A 22,469-nucleotide genomic window follows, 5' to 3' on the forward strand; every position below is an offset into this window, starting at 1 on the left:
GGTACAGTCAGCGTGGTACAGGGCTCAAACAGCATCATGTGACTCAAGCTGGTTGGGCTGGACTTAGAAGATTATTTCACTCATCTCCTTTTTGGTTAAGGATGAGATCACATACCTCCCCAAAGTCTAGCATTACAAAGACTCATTCATTCAATAAATATTGCTGAATATCAGTATGTGCTCAGTTGCTATTCAGTGACTCTTCTAGGTACTGGGGATATAGCAGGAAACAAAAAGACCAAGTCTTTGCCCTCTTGGAGCTTGTGTTTAAGTGATGGAAAACAGAAACTAAAGTAGATTTATGGTATGTCAGAGGATGCTAAAAGTTACAGAGAAAAATTAAAAGGGTGTGTGGGGTATTGGGTGTAAGGGGAGTCAGAGAAGGAAACTGGTGAGAACACGTTTGAACATAAGCCTGAGGGAAGTGAGGGCCTGTGCCATACCAATGTCTGGGTGAGGACCTCTCCAGACAAAGGGAGCAGCAGGGACACAAGTGCGGCTGAGTAAAGGGAAGTAAGAAGGCCAGGCCATGAGCCTGGCCAGCATGCTGAGAACTTTGCCTTTGCTGAATGAGATAGGAAACCACTGAAGAGTTTTGAACAAAGGAATGTGGTGACCTAATTTACCCTCGAAAGGCTCATTCTGGCTGTTGCATGGAAAATGGACTGCAGCGTTTCAGGTGGAAGTGCGCATGGCAGAGCCACAGGCATCTGACTAGTGAAGAAATTGATGGTCTTTTACGGTTGTTAGAACATGGATACATGTAAAAATTTACTTTTTATACTTTCAGGAATCCTTAAATACATTACTTAAACAGCTAGAAAAAGAAAAAAGGAGTCTTGAAAATCAAGTGAAAGACTATGCACTTAGATTGGAACAAGAATCAAAGGTTTGTTTTTGCCCCATACTGAGCCATTCCTCTAAAATTGCCAGTATTTTTAGTATGCTGTCAACAAACCTACTACTGTACATATATTTATCACCACAAAATGCTTATAAAAACTATTTACTAGACTATTTAAATAAAACAAGACAGAATCAGAAACCTTAACTGAGTGATTACCTGGCTAGAATTGCTAATTTTACCTCATGTCGGGTTCTCTGCTTTTGTATCTGTCCTTCAGGCTTACCATAAGACCAACAGTGAGCGCCGCACATACCTGGCTGAAATGTCTCAGGTATTGTTTTCTTCTTACTGTCAATCTTTAATGGTTTCCCCATATTGTATGTTGTATATTTCACTTTTCTAGGTTTCTTGGTTTGGCTTGGTAGAGAAACAGGTATTGAAATTATGGGGAAAAAGGCACGACGTTTCTAAATACACAGGGTGGAAAGAAAAATATAAATTTTTATAAAGGGTTAAAAAATGGAGTTAAAACATTTTGCCAAATTAAGAGAATATTTCCCATATTTGCTTCATTAGTCACCATTTTACATCGATTTGTAACTGTTTAAATTCAAACAGATAAGCAGTTACCCGTGTATCCATGAAACTCAAGACCAGTCACTTCTAGTTGGTGGTTAGCTCTTAGATACATCAACATGGCTGTTGTTAGGAAGTGTTACTTACAAATGACAGGACAGGAAGGCGACCTGCCAGTCGTGACATGGTGGTACACGCGTTCTCCCCAGTATCTCATTTGCCTTTCAGTTTTATTTATGTTGCTGCTCCTATTACAGCTTTTATTGTTTTGGTTTTGTCAGCTATCATTTATTTATGGTTTCTGGTGTCATAGTTTAAAAGACTGTGTTCATCTCAGTACATAGTGTTCACATCCTCTTCAGTGTTTATATGGCTTTATATCTGACTTTAACATTGAATCCCTATTAACTTTATATTTGTATATGTTTTAAGATTAGAATTGTTGTTGTCAGGTGCCATTGAGTTGATTCTGACTCATAATGACCCCGTGTGACAGAGTAGAACTGCCCCATAGGATTTTCTAGGCTGTAACCTTTATAGAAAGGAGCTCCAGTGGTGCAGTGGTTAAGCACTCAGCTGCTAACCAAGAGGTTGCTGGTTCGAACCCACCAACTGCTCCGCAGGGGAAAGACCTGGTGATCTGTTCCTGTAAAGATTACAGCCTAGGAAACCCTATAGGGCAGTTCTGCTCTGTCCTATAGGGTCATTATGGGTCGGAATCGACGCAGCAGAACGACCACAATCTTTATGGAAGCAGATGGCCAGCACTTTCTCCACAGAAACAGGAACCTTTCAGTTAGCAGCCGATTGCTCAACTTGCTTCACCAGGGCCCCTAAAGATCAGAGTGTGAATTCAGTTTTCAATGTATGTTATCCAAGTGGAAGTGTCCAGTGAGCAGCTAGATATATAAATCTCAGGAAAAAAATGAGAATTGGAGATACACATTTGGGAATTATCAGCATATAGATAGTAAGTGAAGCCAAATGAATAAGTGAAATGAGTCAAAGATGATATACAGGGTGAAAAAGAAGAGAGTCTGGGACTGAGCTCTGAAGAGCTGCAGCTGTGTTGGTCAAGGGCACAGGGCCAAACCTAAAGGCTGTGACGGAGTCTGAGTCTTCAGGACATAGCTCGGGTAGGAAAGGGGGTGAATGACCGTGAGAGGTGGGGTCAACAATCAAGTGTCATCTGCTAGTCACTGAGCTGGAGAATCAGAGCGAGCTCCGTGAAAGGGCTGAGAGGAAGGGGTTCATTTTGCAGATTGGCACAGATAAGGAGATGGACAGAAAACCGAGGATGGAAGTCAGGGTGGTAGTGTGTAACTGGGGGGCTTGGCTTCTGGTGGTGACTGAGGTAAGCAGGAAACGGAGGTGGGAGGATTAGTCCTCATCGAGCCTGGTCCATAATCCCTTCAAACTGGATACCTGCTTGGAAGCATGGTTTCCTCTGGCAGTACAGGTGCCCTCAGGCCCCTTGTCACCTGGAATGTCGTCTTCTTACACGTGATCCAGCTCCTCCAAGGTTTGCAAAATGCTGCCTCCTTGATGAGGTTGCAGTGGGAGGAGTGGACCACAGACTCTGGAGTCTTCGCACACTGGGATTTGGATTCCAGCTCTGTGCTTACCGCCCTGCGACATCTCTGCACCTTAATTTCTTTTCTCACCTGTAAGAAGGGAATATGAGCCCTGGTGGCGCAGTGGTTAAGCACTCGGCTGCTAACTCAGAGGTTGGTAGTCCAAACCCACCAGCCGCTTCCCACGAGAAAGATGTGGCTGTCTGCTTCCATTAAGATTACAGCCTTGGAAACCTTGTGGGGCAGTTTTACTTTGTCCTTTAGGGTCACTGTGAGTCAGAGTCATCCCGACGGCATTCACTGTGAGTCAGAGTCATCTCGACGGCAGTGAGTTTGGTTTAAGAGTTTTAGTTCCTACCCTAATTATAAGGAATTATTGAACATACAATGAAAATCTATTTTAATTCATGAGTGAATTAATTTTTCTCTTGAATTTTTTTGTTTTTTTATTAATAGAATGCATGATAAATCATTGTGCGTGTCTGGATTTTTGGTAGGTAATACAGATTTTTTTCTAGCCTCATCTCAAAAATTCTACCCCCAGAGTCCAGAGGGACACACATATCCCACATAAAAGTTTTTCAAAATCCATATTTTGAAATCTGAATCTAAAAAAAATAATCGATTCAGGACCACCTCACACAACACCCTGTAAAAACAGTCATTTGTGGCATGCACCCATTTCTTCTGTTTCTAACAGTTGTACAGGTCCCCGCCTGCTAGCAGCAAGCCCTGTCCGTGGTTCAGTACCTTACAGGAAACCAGAGAGGCAGAAAATGTAGGTGGGCCCTGTGTGTTCTGCTCTTCATAAATGGGTTAACGCTGCCCAGGAAGGTGCTAATCCTGCCCCCCACCCCCCAGCACTAATGTTAATAAGGATCTCCACTCTAGTGCGAATTGTACAGCCACTGGGAGGCTAATGGTTGGCCTGCAGGCCTTTCCTGCTGCACGCATGAGTCACTTATTCTTTGGTGGGTAACTGGAGCTCTTCGCTGAGTCTGCTGTTTATACTTCTGCTGCTGTCTCAGTGGCTTTGCTTCACTGTCAATCACTGTCTTGACTGAAACTGTGTTTCCTGTCTCAAGAGTCTTCTTCACACAGTGTGTCTACAGCAGGGGCGTTGCTTCTCAGGAATATAGAAACCAAAACCAAACCTGTCGACATCCAGTCAATTCCGACTCATAGTGACCCTGTAGGACAGAGTAGAGCCGCCCCATAGGATTTCCAAGGCTGTAATCTTTACAGAAGCAGACTGCCACATCTTTCTCCTGTGGCGCAGCTGGTGGGTTCGAACCACTGACCTTTCAGTTAGGAGCCAAGTGCTTAACCACTGTGCCACCAGGCTCTTATTTTTAGGAATAGACAGGTACACAGCTTAAAAGCTGGGCAAAAAGATAGGCTGGAGCTTGTGACAGCACTTCATTAACTGAGGTTTTAGCTTCTCTTCCCCTAGAGGTGGCCCTTTAGCAATGGGTCCGAGAGACATTAACTATGACCCTCTTGGTTTACAGCAAGGCACTGAGGCTGTTCTGTTTCACTGTCAGCCAGTTTGAATCGTCCCAGTAGTTAAAGCGGCTGTGCTCATCCATGCTGTCTGTCCTTGAAAGCTGTTCCCATTGGCTTTAGTCCCATCCTTTGGAGAATAAAGAACAAGTCGACCAAGTCTACACCCCTTCTTCTACATGACATCTTTCCAAGGATCAAAAAACAGCTGTCAGTCTTTCCATGGCTTTCACCCCCACCCCGACCTGAAATCTTAAGTTACGTTAGCCATTCCTCGTTCCGTTGCCCTTTCTGGACAACTAACTTGTTATTGTTCACCTGACACGGAGCACCCCAGATTTGAATCTACTGCTTGAGGTGTGATCCCCACAGCATAGCTATTAACGTCTTGTCCCCACCGTATCTAGTTTTATTCTCTCTTGTCTGAGTGTTCCTGTGTGAAATGCAGATTCTAGGGTATTTTTCCCTGTGTAAATACCTTCCTGGACTCTGCCCCATGGGATCACAGCAAAGCTCCTTGGTGTGGTCTGCAAGGCCATCAGTGATGCTGGCCCAGCCTCATCCTGCTAACGCCCTGGACTGCAGCCTGACCAGACAGCACCTCAATCCTGCAGAGCCCATGTGGCCTTTGACCTGCAGGTCCTTGCTGCCCCCTCCGCCCAGAATTTCCTTTTCCTGGGTCTTAACTGGCTCATCTTCCATGCCGAGTCCCTGTAGCCTGAATTGGTTTCAGCTCCCGTGTGCTTCCAAAGCACGTGAGCAGACCTCTGTCGAGGCGCTTAATCTTAAACGTCTGTTTACTTTGCTGTTTCCCCCAGTTGATTGTAAGAACCGTCACTGTGCGTCTTTGTCCTCCAGTGTTTAATGCGTTGGTGGCACGTAGTACATGATTGGTGACATTTGCTGAATGAATGGGTAAATGAACTAATGAATCCCCCTCTGTTCCAAGGCACCTAGACCTGTCACTCTTAAATGATCTGACATCTCGCTTCACAAAGAAGAGGGTGTTCATCAGGTGTCCTTCTTACATCAAAGCTCACCCTCATCCTTCCCCAACTCCCTATCTTTCTGTCTTAATTAAAAAGGATCCCAAACTTCTCTCCAAAGCTGTCTGCCACCCTCCAAAACCTGTTGCCGCCAAATTGATTCTGACTCATTGTGGCCTATAGGACAGAGTAGAACTGCCCCATAGGGTTTCCAGGGCTGTCATCTTTAAGAAAGCATTGCCATGTCTTTCTTCTGTGGAGCAGCTGGTGGGTTCAAACTGCTGACCTTTCAGTTACTGCTGACCTTTCAGTTACTGCTGAGCACTTAACCATTGTGCCACAAGGGCTCCTGCTGCCCCTAGGACTTAATTTTTTTTTTTTTTTTTTTTACGGCAACATGTAAAAAAAAATTGGCATAGCAGCACTTTTGAAAATACCTCACGGGGCAGGGGGAGGGTGAGTCTGGCAAACAAACGTAGAAGGTGCCCATTATTTGCGTAAAATGCAGTAATGGTTTCCCCTTATATTTTTCATGTCTTGCTGACTGTGGCTTATCTTTTACAGCATGCTTGTCTTTTCCCCTAAAACAAAACAAAACTTTTCTTTGACCCAGACTGTTGGAAACCCTGGTGGCGTAGTGGCTAAGAGATATGGGTGCTAACCAAAAAGTTGGCAGTCTGAATCCACTAGCCGCTCCTTGGAAACCCTATGGGGCAATCCTACTCTGTCCTATAGGGTCGCTATGAGTCTATGGGAACGGGTTTGGTTTTTGTTTTTTTTTTTTTTTTTTGGTTCTCATAACAGGGAGCCCTGGTGGCACGGTGGTTAAGTGTAACTCCCCCTTCAGCCAGTAGTTTACTGGATATGCTAAAAGGGTAACTAGGATTTGGAGGGAAACACAGGCTGTTTGAATGCAGTAGCCCTGTGTCTAGAGTCGTAGGAAGAAATCTGAGCCCCACCCAGATTTGCATTTGAAAAGATGTGCAGAACCACCCACAAAAAAAAGAAAACAGGAGATTTGCGTTTGAAGGCAGGACCTGCAGAGAAAGAAAAAAAAGTGCGTTTGCTTTTTGTGTTGTTCTCACACCTTTCCTTCTCTTTGCCAGCTCGGTGAAAGCCTGGATGTGCTCACTGCCTTCCCTCCCACTCATCAGCCTTTTCGTCTTGCTTCTGACACTACCACTGTGCCCTGGCACAGTTACCCCTTACTCAGCCTATTGTTGTCAAGTCAATTCTCACTCCTAGCAACCCTATAGAACAGGGTAGAACTGCCTCATAGGGTTTCCAAGACTGCCACATTTTCCCCTGAAGAGCAACTGTGGGTTTGAACTGCTGACCTTTCAGTTAGCAGCAGAGAGCTTAATCACTGTGCCACCAGGGCTCCTAGAAGGCCCCACTCCAAAATAAATAAAGAAAGAAAGAAACCCATTGCGGTCCAGTCAGTTCCCAGTTGATTCTGACTCATAGCTACCATATAGGACAGAGTAGAACTGCCCCATAGAATTTCCAAAGAGTGGCTGGTGGATTTGAATTGCCGGCCCCTTGGTTAGCAGCTGAGCTTTTAACCACTGCACCACACTGCCACCTACCACCTGTTGCCGTTGAGTCTATTCCAACTCATAATGACCCTATAGGACAGGGTAGAACTGCTCCATAGAGTTTCCAAGGAGCGCCTGGTGGTTTCGAACTGCTGACCTTTTGGTTAGCAACTGTAACACTTAACCACTATGCCACCAGGGTTTCCACACCACAGTAGTCACTACTAACTTTTTATTTCTGGAAATGGTGCAGTGTGTTAAGGTTGTTGTCATTGGGTGCCGTCAAGCCGATTCTGACTCATGGTGACCCCATGTGACAGAGAAGGACTGCCCCATAGGGTTTGCTCAGCCATAATCTTTGTGAAAGCAGATCACTAGGTTTTCTGCTGTGGAGCGGCTGGTGGGTTTGAACTGCCAACATTTCAGTTAGCAGCTGAGCACTTAACCACTGCACCACCAGGGCTCCTTTTACCCTTTACTAGTCAAGTACGACTCCTTTTCAAGTTTTCTGTGTTTGCTGTCTCTGAGACAATTTAGGCTGCTGGCTCTGATCCCCTTTTTGAAAATCCCGCCCCCACTTGACTCCCATGACACTTTTCTCCCGGATTTTTCTGTTGTTTAAATGACAGCTCTGTCTAGCTCCAGTGGATTCCTTTGTCCCATCCCCAGGTGACACCATGGGCTGTCTGCATCTCTGTGTGCTCTTCGTGATCTCATTTCCTCATGGTTCCAGTTGCCATCTCTAAGGTCAACAGCCTCACTGTTTCCTGAGTTCTAGATTATATTCACGCCACCTACAAGAAGCCTCTACCTTTATGTCCTGGAGGAATCTTAAAATAGACAAATATAAACATACTGTCTCATCTTTGCATGTATTCCTCAACATACCTACCGTTTCCGTTGTCTTATCTACCCTCACGGCAGGGTGCGTGTGTTATTTATATTGGGGCGAGTGGCTAAGCACCAACTACTAGAGTAAAGGTAGTGGTTCAAACCCACCCAGAGGCTTCTGAAAGGTCACAGCCTTGAAAACCCTGTGGAGCAGCTCTGCTCCGACACATACGGGGTCGCCATGAGTCAGAGCCGATTCAACAGCCACCGAGAACAACAAGATCTTTGCCGTTGTCAAATCAAATCTGACTCAGCGACCCTATAGGACAGAGTAGAACTGCCCCATAGAGTTTCTAAGGAGCAGCTGGTGGATTCGAACTGTAACAACAAACTTTTATGATCTGTATCCCATGGACAGTTTGTCTTCACAGTCACCTTGTGGTTATTTATAAAACGGCAGCGATTGTGGGGCTGAGATAGAGCTTTCCAGAAAGGACCAGAATTTCCTGTTATCCTCCACTTCTCATATTCATGCTGCTAAAAGAGCTGGTTGTGGGAGTTCGTTGAGAAGTGACCATTCCTCTATCCCTGAAATCAATCATAACTTAAGAGCATAAACTCAAATTGTTGTTTTTCAGGTAGCTGGCTCACATCAAGTTTCTAAAAGGCAGCAGATGGACCAACTGCCTAGAATGAAAGAGAATCTAATGAAAACGTGAGTCCAGCTGTGTCTTCCCTTTCTCAGGAATTCTGTTTGCAGGCAAGGCGCTGAGAAGGCAGGCATTTGTTTCGCGGGGACACTTGAACTAGACTCTGTAGCACAGTATGAAATACCCGATGCTAAGATGGTGTGAGGAAACTGTGCTCGCCACTCACACCGTTCATACACGTTTTCCTAGAGCCCAGAAATGTTCCTGGTCCTCAGACACGGTAAGGTCTTATTTTGGAAGCTAAAACAATTCTGTCCAAGGAGGAGTTAAACCACAACATCAACGGCTATATAAGTACAATTAAACTGTCGGCCTTAACATTTTTAGTCATGAAATATGCTTGTTTCAGCGTCACTGAAATAAATGTAGATGACAGTACAGTTGAAACCATGTTTTCCTGTGTAAACAAAACAACTTAGGATGGACAAAAAAAAAAGTCAGAGAAATAGTTCATGGGTTTATGAGGTCGTTTCCGCACATAATTTTTCCTGGCCCTGGACTAAGTACAGAACGCCGTCATGGATTGAATTGTGTTCCCCAAAAGTGTCTGTCAGCTTAGCTAGGCCAGGCTGTGATTCCCTGTGTTGAGTGATTGTCCACATTTTGTCATCTGATGTGATTTTCCTGCGTGTTGTAAATCCTACCTACCTCTGTGATGTTAATGAGGCAGGATTAGAGACAGTTATGTTAATGAGGCAGGACTCAATCTACACAATTAGGTTGTGTCTTAAGTCAATCTCTTTTGAGATATAAAAGAGGGGACCGAGCAGGGAGACAGGAGGACCTCATACGACCAAGAAGGCAGTGTCAGGAGCAGAGCGCGCCCTTTGGACCCGAGGCTCCTGCACTGAGATGCTCCCAGACCGAAGAAAGACTGATGCATCACAAGGACCTTCCTCCAGAGCCGACAGAGAGAGAAAGGCTTCCCCTGGATCTGAAGCCCTGAATTTAGACTTCTAGCCTACTAGACTGTGAGAAAATGAATTTCTCTTTGTTAAAGCCATCCATTTGTGGTACTTCTGTTATAGCAGCACTAGGTGACTAAGACAAACACTCAGGCCATCCTTGTCTTATGAAACCTTACCTCCATAGGCTACGCAGCATGAGTACACTTGGGTATAACTTAACGCTATAAAAAGTTTCACCAAGACACGCGTTAACTGTGAGATTCCTTTTCAAATTCAGGCCGAGGCAAGTGGCGCTCACCGTGCATGCAATATGGCAAGTTTCTCTGGTGGGGGTTTATGAAGTAGCAACGTTTGGCTATTTAACTGGAGGAATAAAAGTGTATTCTTTCCTGAGGAACAGAACTCCAATTTCCTGAAAAAACAAACAAATAAAAACAGACTTACTGGGCTGGTTGAGGCTGGAGGGCTCCCTTAGACTATTGTGTTGAGATACTCTTCAAACCTTGAACCAAAACTAATTCCTGAGCTCACCTTGTAGCTAAATAACAAGTTGGCTCAAAAAATAAAGAGTATCACCTGTAAGTATGGTGCTCCTTTTAAAAATCACCTATATGAGACCAAACAGTCAACAATTACTTTAAAACAAAGATGAGAATGTATGGGGATAGGGAAACTAGATTAATGGAAATCGAACAATCAGAACAAATAATAAAAATGTTCACGCACAAGAGTGTGCTTCTTAGGTCAAACAGATACACGAGACCAAATGGGCAGCTCCTGTCCGGAGGCGGGACGAGAAGACAGGAAATGACAGAAACTGATTGTATGGACATGGAAAACCTGGGATGGAAAGTGGGTGTGTGCTGTCATATTATAGGGATTGCAACTAATGTCACATAACAATGTGCATAAATTATTGTATGAGAAATTAACTAGAGCTGTAAACTTTCACCTAAAGCACAATTAAAAAAAAAAAAAAAAACTAGGCACATGTCCCCAAGGCACCAAAAAAAAAAAGAATATTCACACATTGTGAAGAATGTGACCAGTGTCACTGAACAACTTGCGTAGAAATTGTTGGATGGAAATGTAAACGGCTGTCTAAACCTTCACCGAAAAAACAATAATGTGTAATAATAATAATAAAATGAAAAAAAAAAGTGTGTTCTTCCCTAAACAGTCACGAATGCTTTCAATTATAATTAATTACCTTAGTACTTTTTCATTATTGGAAATATAACTAAAACATTAAAGTAATGTTGGAAAAGCCCTCTGTCTAAGGACCATTGTGCCAGCGTGTCAGGCGTCCCTACAGCCACTGTGTGCTCAGTGGTCCTAGAATGGCCCACAGGACTAAGTATTAGTTGTCCTCGTGGCTCAGACTTATCACAGCGGAAGTGCACAGAGCAGAATCAGCAAAGGGACAAGTCACCTGGAGTGAAAACCAGAGGAAACCAGCTATGAGCTTCCGAGAGTCACACCCGATGTACGATAAGTTGTGACAACACATGAGAGAACACGTGATGTGTCATCTATTAGGGAAGCACATTGGAGAATCAGCACGCAAAGTTTTTATTGGGGGCTGGTCACTTAGGCACCCTCTCCTAGCATTTCCTAGAATTCCATACTCCCAGATGGAAAGCCCCCACGCATCTGTCACATACTTTGGGTATGTTATGAGGAGGGACCAGTCCCCAGAGAAGGACATCATGCTTGGTAAAGTAGAGAGTCAACGAAAAAGAGGAAGACCCTTAACAAGATGGACTGACACAGTGGATGCAACAATGGGCTCAAACAACAAGGATTGTGAGGATGGCACAGGAATGGGCAGTGTTTCATTCTGTTGTACGTAGATAGGGCCTCTATGAGTTGGAAGCTACTAGAAGGTACCTAACGACAACAACAAGATGGAAAGCAGGCATTTGGCAAAAACTGTACTGTTTGTGTGAAAGTGTAGGCACAGTGACCCTCTCTTTCACTGAGAGGAAGTTCTGTATCTATGCAGGGAACCGTTGACCAGTCAGGTTCCCAGACGCCAGCCAGGGGCCAACCCTGCAAGTTGTCCTTTTTAAGGAGAGCAGACTCAGGCCTGCTGCATTTCTTTTCTGCACAACCACCCTAAATAATTTTTTTATTATTATTATTACGTTTGTTTCCTGTTCAGATTTTTTAAAAAAGATACCACCTCTCATATTCAAATTTGCTTAAATAGTTAAGGGGGAATTATTTTGTTTTGAGTGTTTTTTTATCTGGATTTATTTTTGTGATTTCCCTGTCTGGGTTGACATCTGATTGCTCTGTCCCGTGCTCTAGTCTTGGGTTGGTATCTGATATTATTGATTTTCTAACCAGAGAACTCCTGTTAGTATTTCTTGTAGTTTTGGTTTGTATTTTACGAATTCCCTAAACTTCTGTTGATCTGGAAATGTCCTAATTTCACATTCATATTTGAGAGACAGTTTTGGTGGATATTTGATTCTTGGCTGGCAATTTTTTGTATAAGCCATCCCATTGCCTTCTCGCCTGCATGGTTTCTTGGTTTCTGCCAAGTAGTCTGAGCTTATTCTTATTGACTATCCTTTGTAGGTGACTTTTTGTTTATTCCTAGCTGCTCTTAAAATTCTCTCTTTATCTTTGGTTTTGGCAAGTTTGATTATAATATGTCTTGGTGACTTTAAGATCTACCTTACGTAGAGTTCGATGAGCATCTTGGATAGATATCTTCTCATCTTTCACGATATCAGGGAAGTTTTCTGCCAACAAATCCTCAACAATTCTTTCTGTATTTTCTATTATCCCTCCCTGTTCTGGTACCCCAATCACTCGTAGGTTATTTCTCTTAATAGAGTCCCACATGATTCTTAAGGTTTCTTCATTTTTTTTAATTCTGTTATGTGGTTTTTCTTCAAATATATTGGTGCCAAGTGTTTATCTTCAATCTCACCAATTCTGCCTTCCGCTTGCTCAGTTCTGCTCCTCTGACTGTCTATTGAGTTGTCTAATTCTGTAATTTTATTATATATCTTCTGAATTTCTGATTGCTGCCTCTCTATGGATTCTTGCAGCTTATTAAATTTTTCATTATGTTCTTGAATAACCTTTTTAATTTCTTCAACTGCTTTATCTACGCGTTCCTTGGCTTGTTCCGGTATTGCCTGATCTCGTTCCTTATCTTGTTCCTGATGTCTGGAAGAGTACTGTCTACGAGTCTTTTGAATTCTGCGTCTAATAATCCCAGGAAGGCACCTTCATCCAAAAGATGCCTTGATTTTTTGTCCTGAGAGCTTGTTGACGTGATCATGGTCTGTTTCTTTCTGTGATTTGATATTGACTGCTGTCTCCGAGCAATCTATAAGTTATTGTATTAGTTTATTTTATGTTTGGTTACTATATCATAGCTTCTTTGTTTTGTTTTGATATGCACAAATAGGTTGCTCGAGTGAGCTAGCTTGATTATTTTCACCTTTGAAGCTCTTAACATCCTGTCACCAGATGGCTAGAGCTGTTATCAGGTATAAGAGCCTAGGAGTCCATTCACTTTTCTTGTATGGATTCAGCTCAGGTGTCCAGGTAGTTGGTCATCAAGTGTGTGGTATAGGCTTTGTCCTACAGTCTTAGGGGGTGGGGTGATTGGTGTAGGTACTGGTATCTAGTTGCAGGAGGGGGGTCATGCTCTGAACAAGGCAGGGAACTGACAACTGTCCCCCGAGTGTCTATGAGGAAAGCACGTCCCTGTTCCCTAGAGTGCACAGGTGGGTGGGTTCTACAGACAGACCATGGGCACCCAATGCTCTTGGTTTTAAGGACTGGGAAGTACCAGTTATCCTTGGACCCCTGTTGCAGGTGGCTGGGTGACCTGAGTGGAGCTACCAGTCCTTAGGCCCCTGCTGTGGGTAGGTGAGGACCCTGTTTAATAGGCAAAGCTGTGTCAAACATCAAACACCCACCTCTCCACCACACAGCTGAAACAGTTGCTTTCTGCCAACAAGGGCCTATTCTCCTGAAATAGGCCCACACAAGCCCATGCAGGGGGGCAAGGTATTCAAAGTCCATGGACAGTTTATGCCTGGACAGGAGCTGCTCCTGTCCTGAGCTCCCCAGGCTAGTAGAGCTGGTGGATTATCTTTTCCCCCAATTGTGAATTTATTCCTTCTCCAAGAGAAGAGAATGGCTCAAAATGCTCAGCAGGACCTATCTCAGGCCCAGGGAAATCAACAGCCACTAAAGCTGGCTTGGAGTGGGGGGCACAGTGAAATATACGTTAGTACTTAGCATTTGCCGAGAGCGCCATTCTTCTCTGAGTAGGCTGTGTGGCTGGCTGTTTCTCCCTGAGGAAACTGTGGCCAAACACTACTGCCAACCCGCCGCAGTCGCTTCTGGGAATGGTGCCTGAGAGTTCCCGGCGATTCAGGTCCGGCAACACCACTCCGCTTCTGAACCATCTCTCCCTCCCCCTGCCACTCAGTCTTTTTTCTAACTTTGATGTTTAGAGCTCCCAGGTTGTCATAAATATAATTGTTTCACTTGTTTCTTTGGGTTTTTGTTGTAAGAGGGATCACTGGAAGCATCTGACTACTCTGCACCTTGGCCCTGCCACTCCCTGCTTCCAAGGGGGAAATATTTTGGAAAATAAAAGTAAAACATCATCCTAATCATATATCAACCATATGTGTGCAAGCACACACACAGACACAGACACATACAGACAAATGTCACTAGGTTATAGCCCTATGAAGGAGGCCTGGTGGCATGGTGGTTAAGCACTCAGCTGCTAACTGAAAGGTTGGCAGTTCAAACCCACAAGCCGCTCCACAGGAGAGACATGTGACAGTCCACTTCTGTAAAGATTAGTGCCTTGGAAACCATATGTGGCAGTTCTGCTCTGTCCTGTAGGGTCTCTATGAGTCGAAATTGACTCAACAGCAACAAGTTTGGTTTTTATTTTAGGATCAACACCCATGGGAGCAAGGAAGGAAGCAAGTTTGGGTAGAGGGAGAATTTGGATTGCCTGTAGTTGCAACAAGGCTTCAGTTGACCCACACGGAGCTTTGAAGCTGGGCTGGCCCGTCAGACTTTTCCTGAGTTGGGATGAAGGGCTGGGCTTTTATAGCCCCTCATCGACCATGAGTTGGGCTGTCCTGGGAGAAGAGTGTTATCTGGGCAGGTGGCTGTCTTCAGCTGAGGAAATTCTCAAAGGATTCTGACTCCTGAGAGCCATCAGCAGACACATGGTCCAGCAGACGGGGAACGAAATCTGTCCTGAAGGGAGAGCCAGGTGGCGCAACACCCAGTCCACCCTGTGCTACTTCGTTACTGGTTTCATATGAGTTCTGGGAGCAGCTCCTTCAGGACCCTGGTGGGCCTCTTTTCCTGGGGGAAACTTTAAGAGGCAGGTTACAAAAAAAAAAAAAAACCATTGACATCAAGTTGGTTCCAACTCATAGGGACCCTATAGGACAGAGTAGAACTGTCCCATAGGGTTTCCAAAGCTGAGATCTTTAAGCAAGCAGACTGCCACACCTTCGGCAGAGTACCTGGTGAGTTTGAACGAGAGACCTTTCAGAGAGCATTAATCACTGCATTACCAGGACTCCTTAAAGTTAGGAAAGGTGGTACTAAAGGCACCCAAGTAGATCACCTAGGTGTGAAACCTGTTCATCCGTGCCCCATCACTTAGCAGCAGCCATATGTCGTCCTGATGATGAGGGTCAGTTACCCCTGCCAGGATGGTTATTCAGGGGAGGATGTGGAACCAGGGATATCGTTGCTGATATCAGATGGATTCTGGCTGAAAGCAAAGAATACCAGAAGGATGTTTACCTGTGTTTTATTAACTATGCATTCGACTGTGTGGATCATAACAAATTATGGATAACATTGCAAAGAATGGGAATTCCAGAACACTTAATTGTGCTCATGAGGAATCTATACATAGACCAAGAGGCAGTCATTTAACAGAACAAGGAGATGCTGCATGGTTTAAAATCAGGAAATGTGTGCATCAGAGTTGCATCCTTTCACCTAATTATTCAGTCTGTATGCTGAGCAAGTAATCTGTGAAGCTGGACTATATGAAGAATGGGACATCAGGATTGGAGGAAGATTTATTAACAACCTGTGTTATGCAGATGACACAACCTTGCTTCCTGAAAGTGAAGAGAACTTGAAGCACTTACTGATGAAGATCAAAGACCACAGCCTTCAGTATAGATTGCATCTCATCGTAAGAAAACAAAAATCCTCACAACTGGACCAGTAAGTAACATCATGATAAATGGAGGAAATACTGAGTTGTCAAGGATTTCATTTTACTTGGTTTCACAATCAACACCCATGGAAGCAGCAGCCAAGGAATCAGACAAGGTACTGCGTTGGGCAAATCTGCTGCAAAAGACCTCTATAAACCGTTAAAAAGCAAACATGTCACTTTGAGGAATAAGGCACACCTGATCTAAGCCATGGTTTTCTCAATGGCCTCATATGCCTGTGGAAGCTGGACAATAAATAGGGAAGGCTGAAGAAGAATCGACACCTTTAAATTATGGTGTTGGTGAAGAATATTGAATTATACCATGGGCTGCCAGAAGAATGAACAAATCTGTCTTGGAAGAAGTACAGCCAGAGTGCTCCTTAGAAGCAAGATGGCAAGACTTTGTCTCACATATTTTGGACACATTATCAGGAGGGACCAGTACCTGGAGAAGGATATCATGCTTGGTAAAGTAGAGAACCAGCAAAAAAGAGGAAGACCCTCAACGAGATGGATTGACACAGTGGCTGCAACAGTGGGCTCAGGCATCAAAATTGCGATAGTGTCACGGGACCAGGCAGTGTTTCATTCTGCTGTACATAAGGTCGCTATGAGTCGGAACTGACTTGATAGCACCTAACAACAACAACAGTGATCATGAAGTGGTATCTCATTGTGGTTTTGATTTGCATTTCTCTAGTGATTAATGGTGTTAAAATTCTTTTCATGTGCTTATTGTCACCATTTGTATATGTTATTTGGAGAAATGTCTCTTCAAATTCCTTTCACATTTTTAATTAGATTATTTGTCTTTTATTGTTGAGTTGTAAGAGTTCTTTATGTATTCTGGATACAAACCTTTCATCAGTTATATTATTGCAGATATTTTCTCCCATTCTGTGGGTTGTCTTTCCTTACAGTGTACTTTGAAGCATATAATTTTTTAATACTCTTGAAATCCAATTGATCTATTTTCTATGGTTGCTTTTACTTTAGGTATCACAACTAAGAAACCATTGCCTAATCCAAGTTCACGGTTTTAAACCCATTGTTTCCTCTGGGGGTCATATAGTTTTAGCTTTTACGTTTAGGTCTTTGATCCATTCAGAGTGAATTTTTGTATATGATGTGAGGGTAGGGGTCTAATTTCAGTCTTTCGCATGTGGTTTTGTAGTTATCCCAGAATAACTAGAAAAGACTTTTCTTACCCCCATTGAATTGTCTTGGCATCTTTGTCAAAAACCCATTGCTCCTAAATATATACATCTATTTTTGGACTTTCAATTCTATTCCATTAATCTTTGTATTTATCCTTAGGCCAGCACCATGCTGTCTCGATTACTATAGGTTTGTAGTAAGGTCTGAAATCAGGCAATATGAGTTTGCTGACTATATTCCTTTTTTTACAAAATTGTTTTTGTTGGCTATTCTGGGTCCCTGCATTTCCATATGAATTTTATGATCAGCTGGTCAATTTCTGAAAAGAGGCAGCTGGGATTTTGTTGAATCTGTACATGAATTTGAGAAATATTACTGTTGTAACAATATTAAGTCTTTTAATTCAGGACCACAGGATGTTTTTCCACTTATTTAGGCCCTTAATTTCTTTCAGCAATATTTTGAAGTTTTCAATGTACAAGTCTTGCCCTTTTTGGTTGAATTTTTTTTGTAGTATGTTCTTTTTTCTCATGCTATTTTAAATGGAATTATGGTAATGTCATTTTTTGGCTGTTCAGTGTTAGTGTATAGAAATGTAATTGATTTATGCGTATTGCTCTTGTACCCTGCTACCTTGAGGGACTTATTTATGAACACTAGTAGTTTATTTTTGTGGATTGCTTAGGTTTTCTTCATACTAGATTATATCGTCTGCAAAGGTTTATGTTTCTTTTCCAATCTGTATTCATATGACCCCCTTTTCTTGTCTAATAGACCTGGCTAAACCCCCCAGTAAACTGTTGAACATAACTGGTAACAGTGAACATCCTTGTCTTATTCCTGGTATTAATTTGCAGTGTTAGGTGTAATGTTGGTTGTGGACTTTTCATAAATGCCTTTTATCAGGATGAGAAAGTTTCCTTCTATTCCTAGTTTGTCGAATGTTTTTATCATGAAACGGTGTTAGAGTTTGTCAAATGCTTTTTCTTCATTTATTGAGATGGTTATCTGGTTTTTGTCCTAAAGGACAAATTAATATGGTGTATTATATTGATTAATTTTCATGCATTGAACCAATCTTGTAATTCTGGGATAAATACCACTTGGTCGTGGTGTGTAATCCTTTTAATATGCTGTTGAGAATTTTTGCTTCTATATTTTTTTTTCTTTATATTCATAAAGGATATTGGTTTGTAGGTTTATTCTCTTGTTATATTTTTGTCTTGTTTTGATGTAAGTGTACTACTGGCCTCATAGAATGAATTGCAAAGTGTTCTATCCTTCTTTTAAAAACTTTTTTTTTTTTTGATGAAGAGTTTTTGAAGGAATGGTGTTAATACTTTTTTAAATGTTTGGTGGAATTGACTAGTGAAGTCATGTGGTCCTGGCTTTTCTTTGTGAAAAGTTTTTTGATTACTAATTCATCTTTTTACTTGTTATGGGTCTGTTCAGATTACTTATTTCTACTTGAGTCAAATTCAGTAGTTTTTGTCTTTCTAGAAATTTAATTGCTCATAGCATTCATCTATAATTCTTTTTATTTCTGTAAGTAATATCCCTGTGTTTGTTAGTTTGGGTCTTCTTTCTTTTTTTTCTTGGTCAGTCTATCTAAAGGTTTGTCAGTAATTTGATCATTTCAAAGAACTAAATTTTGGGCTTGTGCCTTTTGTCTATTGTTTTTCTGTTTATGCTGGCCTTTCAATGATTTCTGCTCTAATCTTTATTATTTCCTTCTGCTTGCTTTGGGTTTAGTTTGCTCTTTTGTTCTTTTTCTATATTTTAAAGTAGACAAGTGGGCTATTGATTTGAGATTTTTCCTTTTAAATTAGGCATTTACACCTATGAATTTCCCGCTAAGCACTGGTTTAGCTGTATCCTATGAGTTTTGGTATGTTGCATTTTCATTCATCTCAAAGTATTTTCTAATTTCCCCTTTGATTGCTTCTTTGAATGATGGGTTATTTAGGATTGTGTTTGTTTCATTTCCAAATATTTGTGAATATCCCAAATTTCTCTATCACCGATTTGTAATTTTAATCCATTGTGATCAAAGAATATACTTCATGTGATTTGTATCCTTGTTTTATGGCCTAGCATCTGGTTATCCTGGAGAATGTTCCATGCACATGTGAGAAGAATGTGAATTTTGCTTTTGTTGGGTGGAGTGTTCTGCAGATGTCTGTGGGTCTAGTTGGCTTGTAGTGTTGTTTAAGTCTTCTATTCCCTTGCTGTAGTCTGTCTAGTTGTTCTACCCATTACTGAAAGTGGCATATTGAAGTCTCCAACTATTATTGTTAAACTGTTGATACATGTGATGGTTAAGATTGTGTGTCAGCTTGGCTGGGCCATGATTCTCAGTGTTTATATGTGATTATTCCCATGATGGGATCGTCTTGAGTAGCCAATCAGTTGAAAGGGAGTTTCCTTGGGGGTGTGGCCTGCATCCAAATATAAGCAGATGTGCTGGCTTTTTGCTCACACTGGATCCTGCGGCTGGCTCCTGTTCGTGTGACCTCTGGTTCTTGGCACTTGAGCTGTCAGCTTATCTGCCGATTTTGGGATTAGTTGATCTTGACAGCCTGCGAGTGGAGCCCTGCTCTCCGACCTGTCAATCTTGGGTTCGGCAGCCCCTGTGGCTGCATGAATTGGGAGAAGCCTCATCTTAATCCATGGACTTGGGACATTCTAGCCTCTACAATCATGTGAGCCATTTCTTTGATATAAATCTCTCTATATATTTATAGGCTTTACTGGTTTTGCTTCTGTAGAGAACCCAGCCTAAGACAACATACTATTGAAATTCAGTTGGTGTTAATCTGGACTGTTTAAGATGTTAACTGTAACCCCCCAGAGAAGCCACTAAGAAAATAACTCAACAACACAGCAAAAGAAATGACTTACAGGTAGTAACCACCAGACTGTTCAAATGAAGATATTGCTGTGGGAATGAGACTTTGAAGGAGCCTTTCTGCCTTCTCTGGTGGCTGACAGGCTGCCAGTTTTCACCAAGATTGTGGGCTCTTGGCTTTGGAGATTTGTGGAGCTGGAGAGAGGAAAGATAGAAATAGGATGAGTTAAACATGTGACAAAGCTCACTGCCCTGAATTTCAGCTATTTTTCTTGAATAAATGCTCCCCAGATTGCTGCAGGTATTTGGTAAAGTTTCAGAGATCTCATTGCTTATATTGAGGAAAGAATTTTTGAATGTCCTCTATGTGGTTGCTATGGGTCAGAACTGATTCCACGGCAGTGGGTTTGGTTTGGTTTGGTTTGGTTTACTCAACTGTTTTTGCTGATGTCACTCCCTAACTAAAACATTTTCTAAGTCACATTGCAGGACGTTGAAGCGACTCTTCCTGGGTCAAATAAGAGTGTGGGGAGGTCGGCTTCATAAAGATACAGAGGGCCAAAAAAGGAAAAGGGGTCCAATGGAAATCCGAGAACAGGAATTCCAGCATAACTTGTCCTGAGAGATTAGAATTCAAGGCAGCTGGAAGGACCCAGCACTAGGGGTCCATGGATCTTCACCTAGTGGTCTGCTACATAAAACAGTGATTACAAATAAAGACTTTGGACCCAGCCTGCCTGGATTCACACTCCAGATCCATCACTACTAACTTTTTTTTCTTTGATCTGTACAGTAGGGCGAATAATAGCAGCTACAGCACAGGGACAGTGTGAGGTTTACACAAGTTAGTGGATGTAAAGCACTTAGGACAGTCCCTGCTACAGCTGGCATGCTGTTCTTATTTGTAGCATAAGGATCCACTTGTTCCATCTCTGCTCTCTTGTCTTCTCTTTACTGCCATCTTCACTTTCTATATTTCTTCTCTATCATGGTTTCTATTTTCTTACAATTTTAGGTGATTTATATCTTTGGCTTACTCGTGAATCCTTACTTTGCTTTACTGTTCCTGCTCTACTTCATCATTGCCATTCTCTCTCTCTCTGTGTATGAATATATGTGTGTGAATACACACACACACATATACATACAGTGAAACCTGTGACAGCTGGAACTTGACAGACTACCTTATTTTTCCGGGTATTGCAAGTATTCTGCCTTTGACAGGGTGCAATCTTACCACTCTTCTATTGCTAGTTTTAGTGGAAAATATTTGAGGTTACCTTCTCTGATGGGTTCCTACCTTACACAGCTTCTGGCTTTCACAGGTTTTACTATATATATGTATGTGTGTGTATATGTTTCTCTTAGCTTTAATTCAAATTCCCAAGGGTGAGAAGATACCCAACAATGTCTCATCCTTCTTTAGACAAAGCCCTGCACATTTGGCCACCTCATGGGTGGCTTCCCAGCCTTCGAGTTGGCTGTCCTTGAGCTGGTTGCTCTCCAGCTGTGGTAAGATATCACATGTTGGTGCCCACAATTGGCCTGAAAGCAGAAACTCTGCAGGGGAAGGTTTCCCAGCAAAGGACTGTGGGCTGGAAGAAATGGGTGATATTCACTTTTGTCATACAAAATGGTGACTGAAAAATCGTGATTCACACTTATTACATTCCAGGGGGAAATCTTATTCAGTTAATCAGAAGACAATGAGTGCCAAGAAGGGACCAGTGAAGAAGATGACAAGAACCAGCTACCTTCCAAAACTCAACCCGTGATTCCACAACTGTGCGGACTTGTAATTCTTCTTTTTTCACCTCTGATACTCAGTTTGCAAAGTGAATGTTCAACACACTTTTTTCAGGGAATGAAATAGATAAGAGCTCCCAAACCTCACTTTAGCTTCTCTTCCAGAAGTTCATTCCTTTCTTTGCATGAAAGCAATTTTCTCACAACTCTAAGATACCTAGCAGTGTTTGTGACTGTTAAGAAATACTAAGAAAGCTGAAGGTTGACCTCAGCTCGTTTGCCTTTGATAATACACCCATATATGTATACCCACACCTACCCATGATCTGCTCTGATAGTCGCACTGCTTTATATCTGGTTTCTAGTTGGCCATTAGCTAAAAATATGAGGCCATCAAATTATTTTGCTAATTTAGGCTCTACTATGTTTGGTTCTTAAATTCAAGTTTAAACAAAGCTGCAAATCAAAAGCATTTTAAACATTTAGACTTGAAATATCATAGTATAGCCGAACAGCTTTGAATCGGGAATCATCTCAGGTACTGTCCACTCTGCCGTGAGCCTCTGAGATCCTGGCCAGGTGCCCTTACCTCACTCCATGCTTGTAAGATGCCGAGGCAAACTATTCAGCTTCTGAGGTGTCTTATCATTCTAGAAATTCAAGAGTTACTCAATTATAGGATCCTGCCATTTAGCTTATGATGGTTTAAGGCATTTTGTCCTGTTTTTGAACTCATACTGATGGCCTAGTTCTTCAGCCCAAGCTTTGCGAGTGTTCAAAATACTTACAAGTGGTGGTAGGATGGGTCTAGAAGAAGGGTTCCTCTAAGGTATTTGTAGAATTTATTGAATTCTCCTAATCATGTTTCGACTGTTTTTAAAAATATCATGTAGATCTGAAACATATATGTAATTATTCGCCCAGCTTGAAAAGTGGAGTTACTCTTGGAGTTTCAGTTTCCATAAATCACCCTCAGTTAAGTATGGTTTCCAGC

General features: G+C 42.3%; 1 protein-coding gene across 1 annotated transcript in view; it reads left to right on the forward strand.

Annotated features, from left to right (window-relative positions):
* The window catches only part of CCDC169 (coiled-coil domain containing 169), a 76,852-nt gene extending 54,856 nt beyond the window's left edge, over positions 1-21,996 (forward strand). Inside the window, exons 5-8 of the mRNA XM_064269915.1 lie at positions 791-889; positions 1,125-1,178; positions 8,494-8,570; positions 21,405-21,996. Of these exons, the coding sequence (XP_064125985.1) occupies positions 791-889; positions 1,125-1,178; positions 8,494-8,570; positions 21,405-21,504 (330 nt within the window). The 3' untranslated portion in view covers positions 21,505-21,996. The remainder of the gene's footprint in view (positions 1-790; positions 890-1,124; positions 1,179-8,493; positions 8,571-21,404) is intronic.
* Positions 21,997-22,469: the final 473 nt, after the last annotated feature.

This window comes from Loxodonta africana, chromosome 17, assembly GCF_030014295.1.
Source record: "Loxodonta africana isolate mLoxAfr1 chromosome 17, mLoxAfr1.hap2, whole genome shotgun sequence".
Classification (NCBI taxonomy): Eukaryota; Metazoa; Chordata; class Mammalia; order Proboscidea; family Elephantidae; genus Loxodonta; species Loxodonta africana.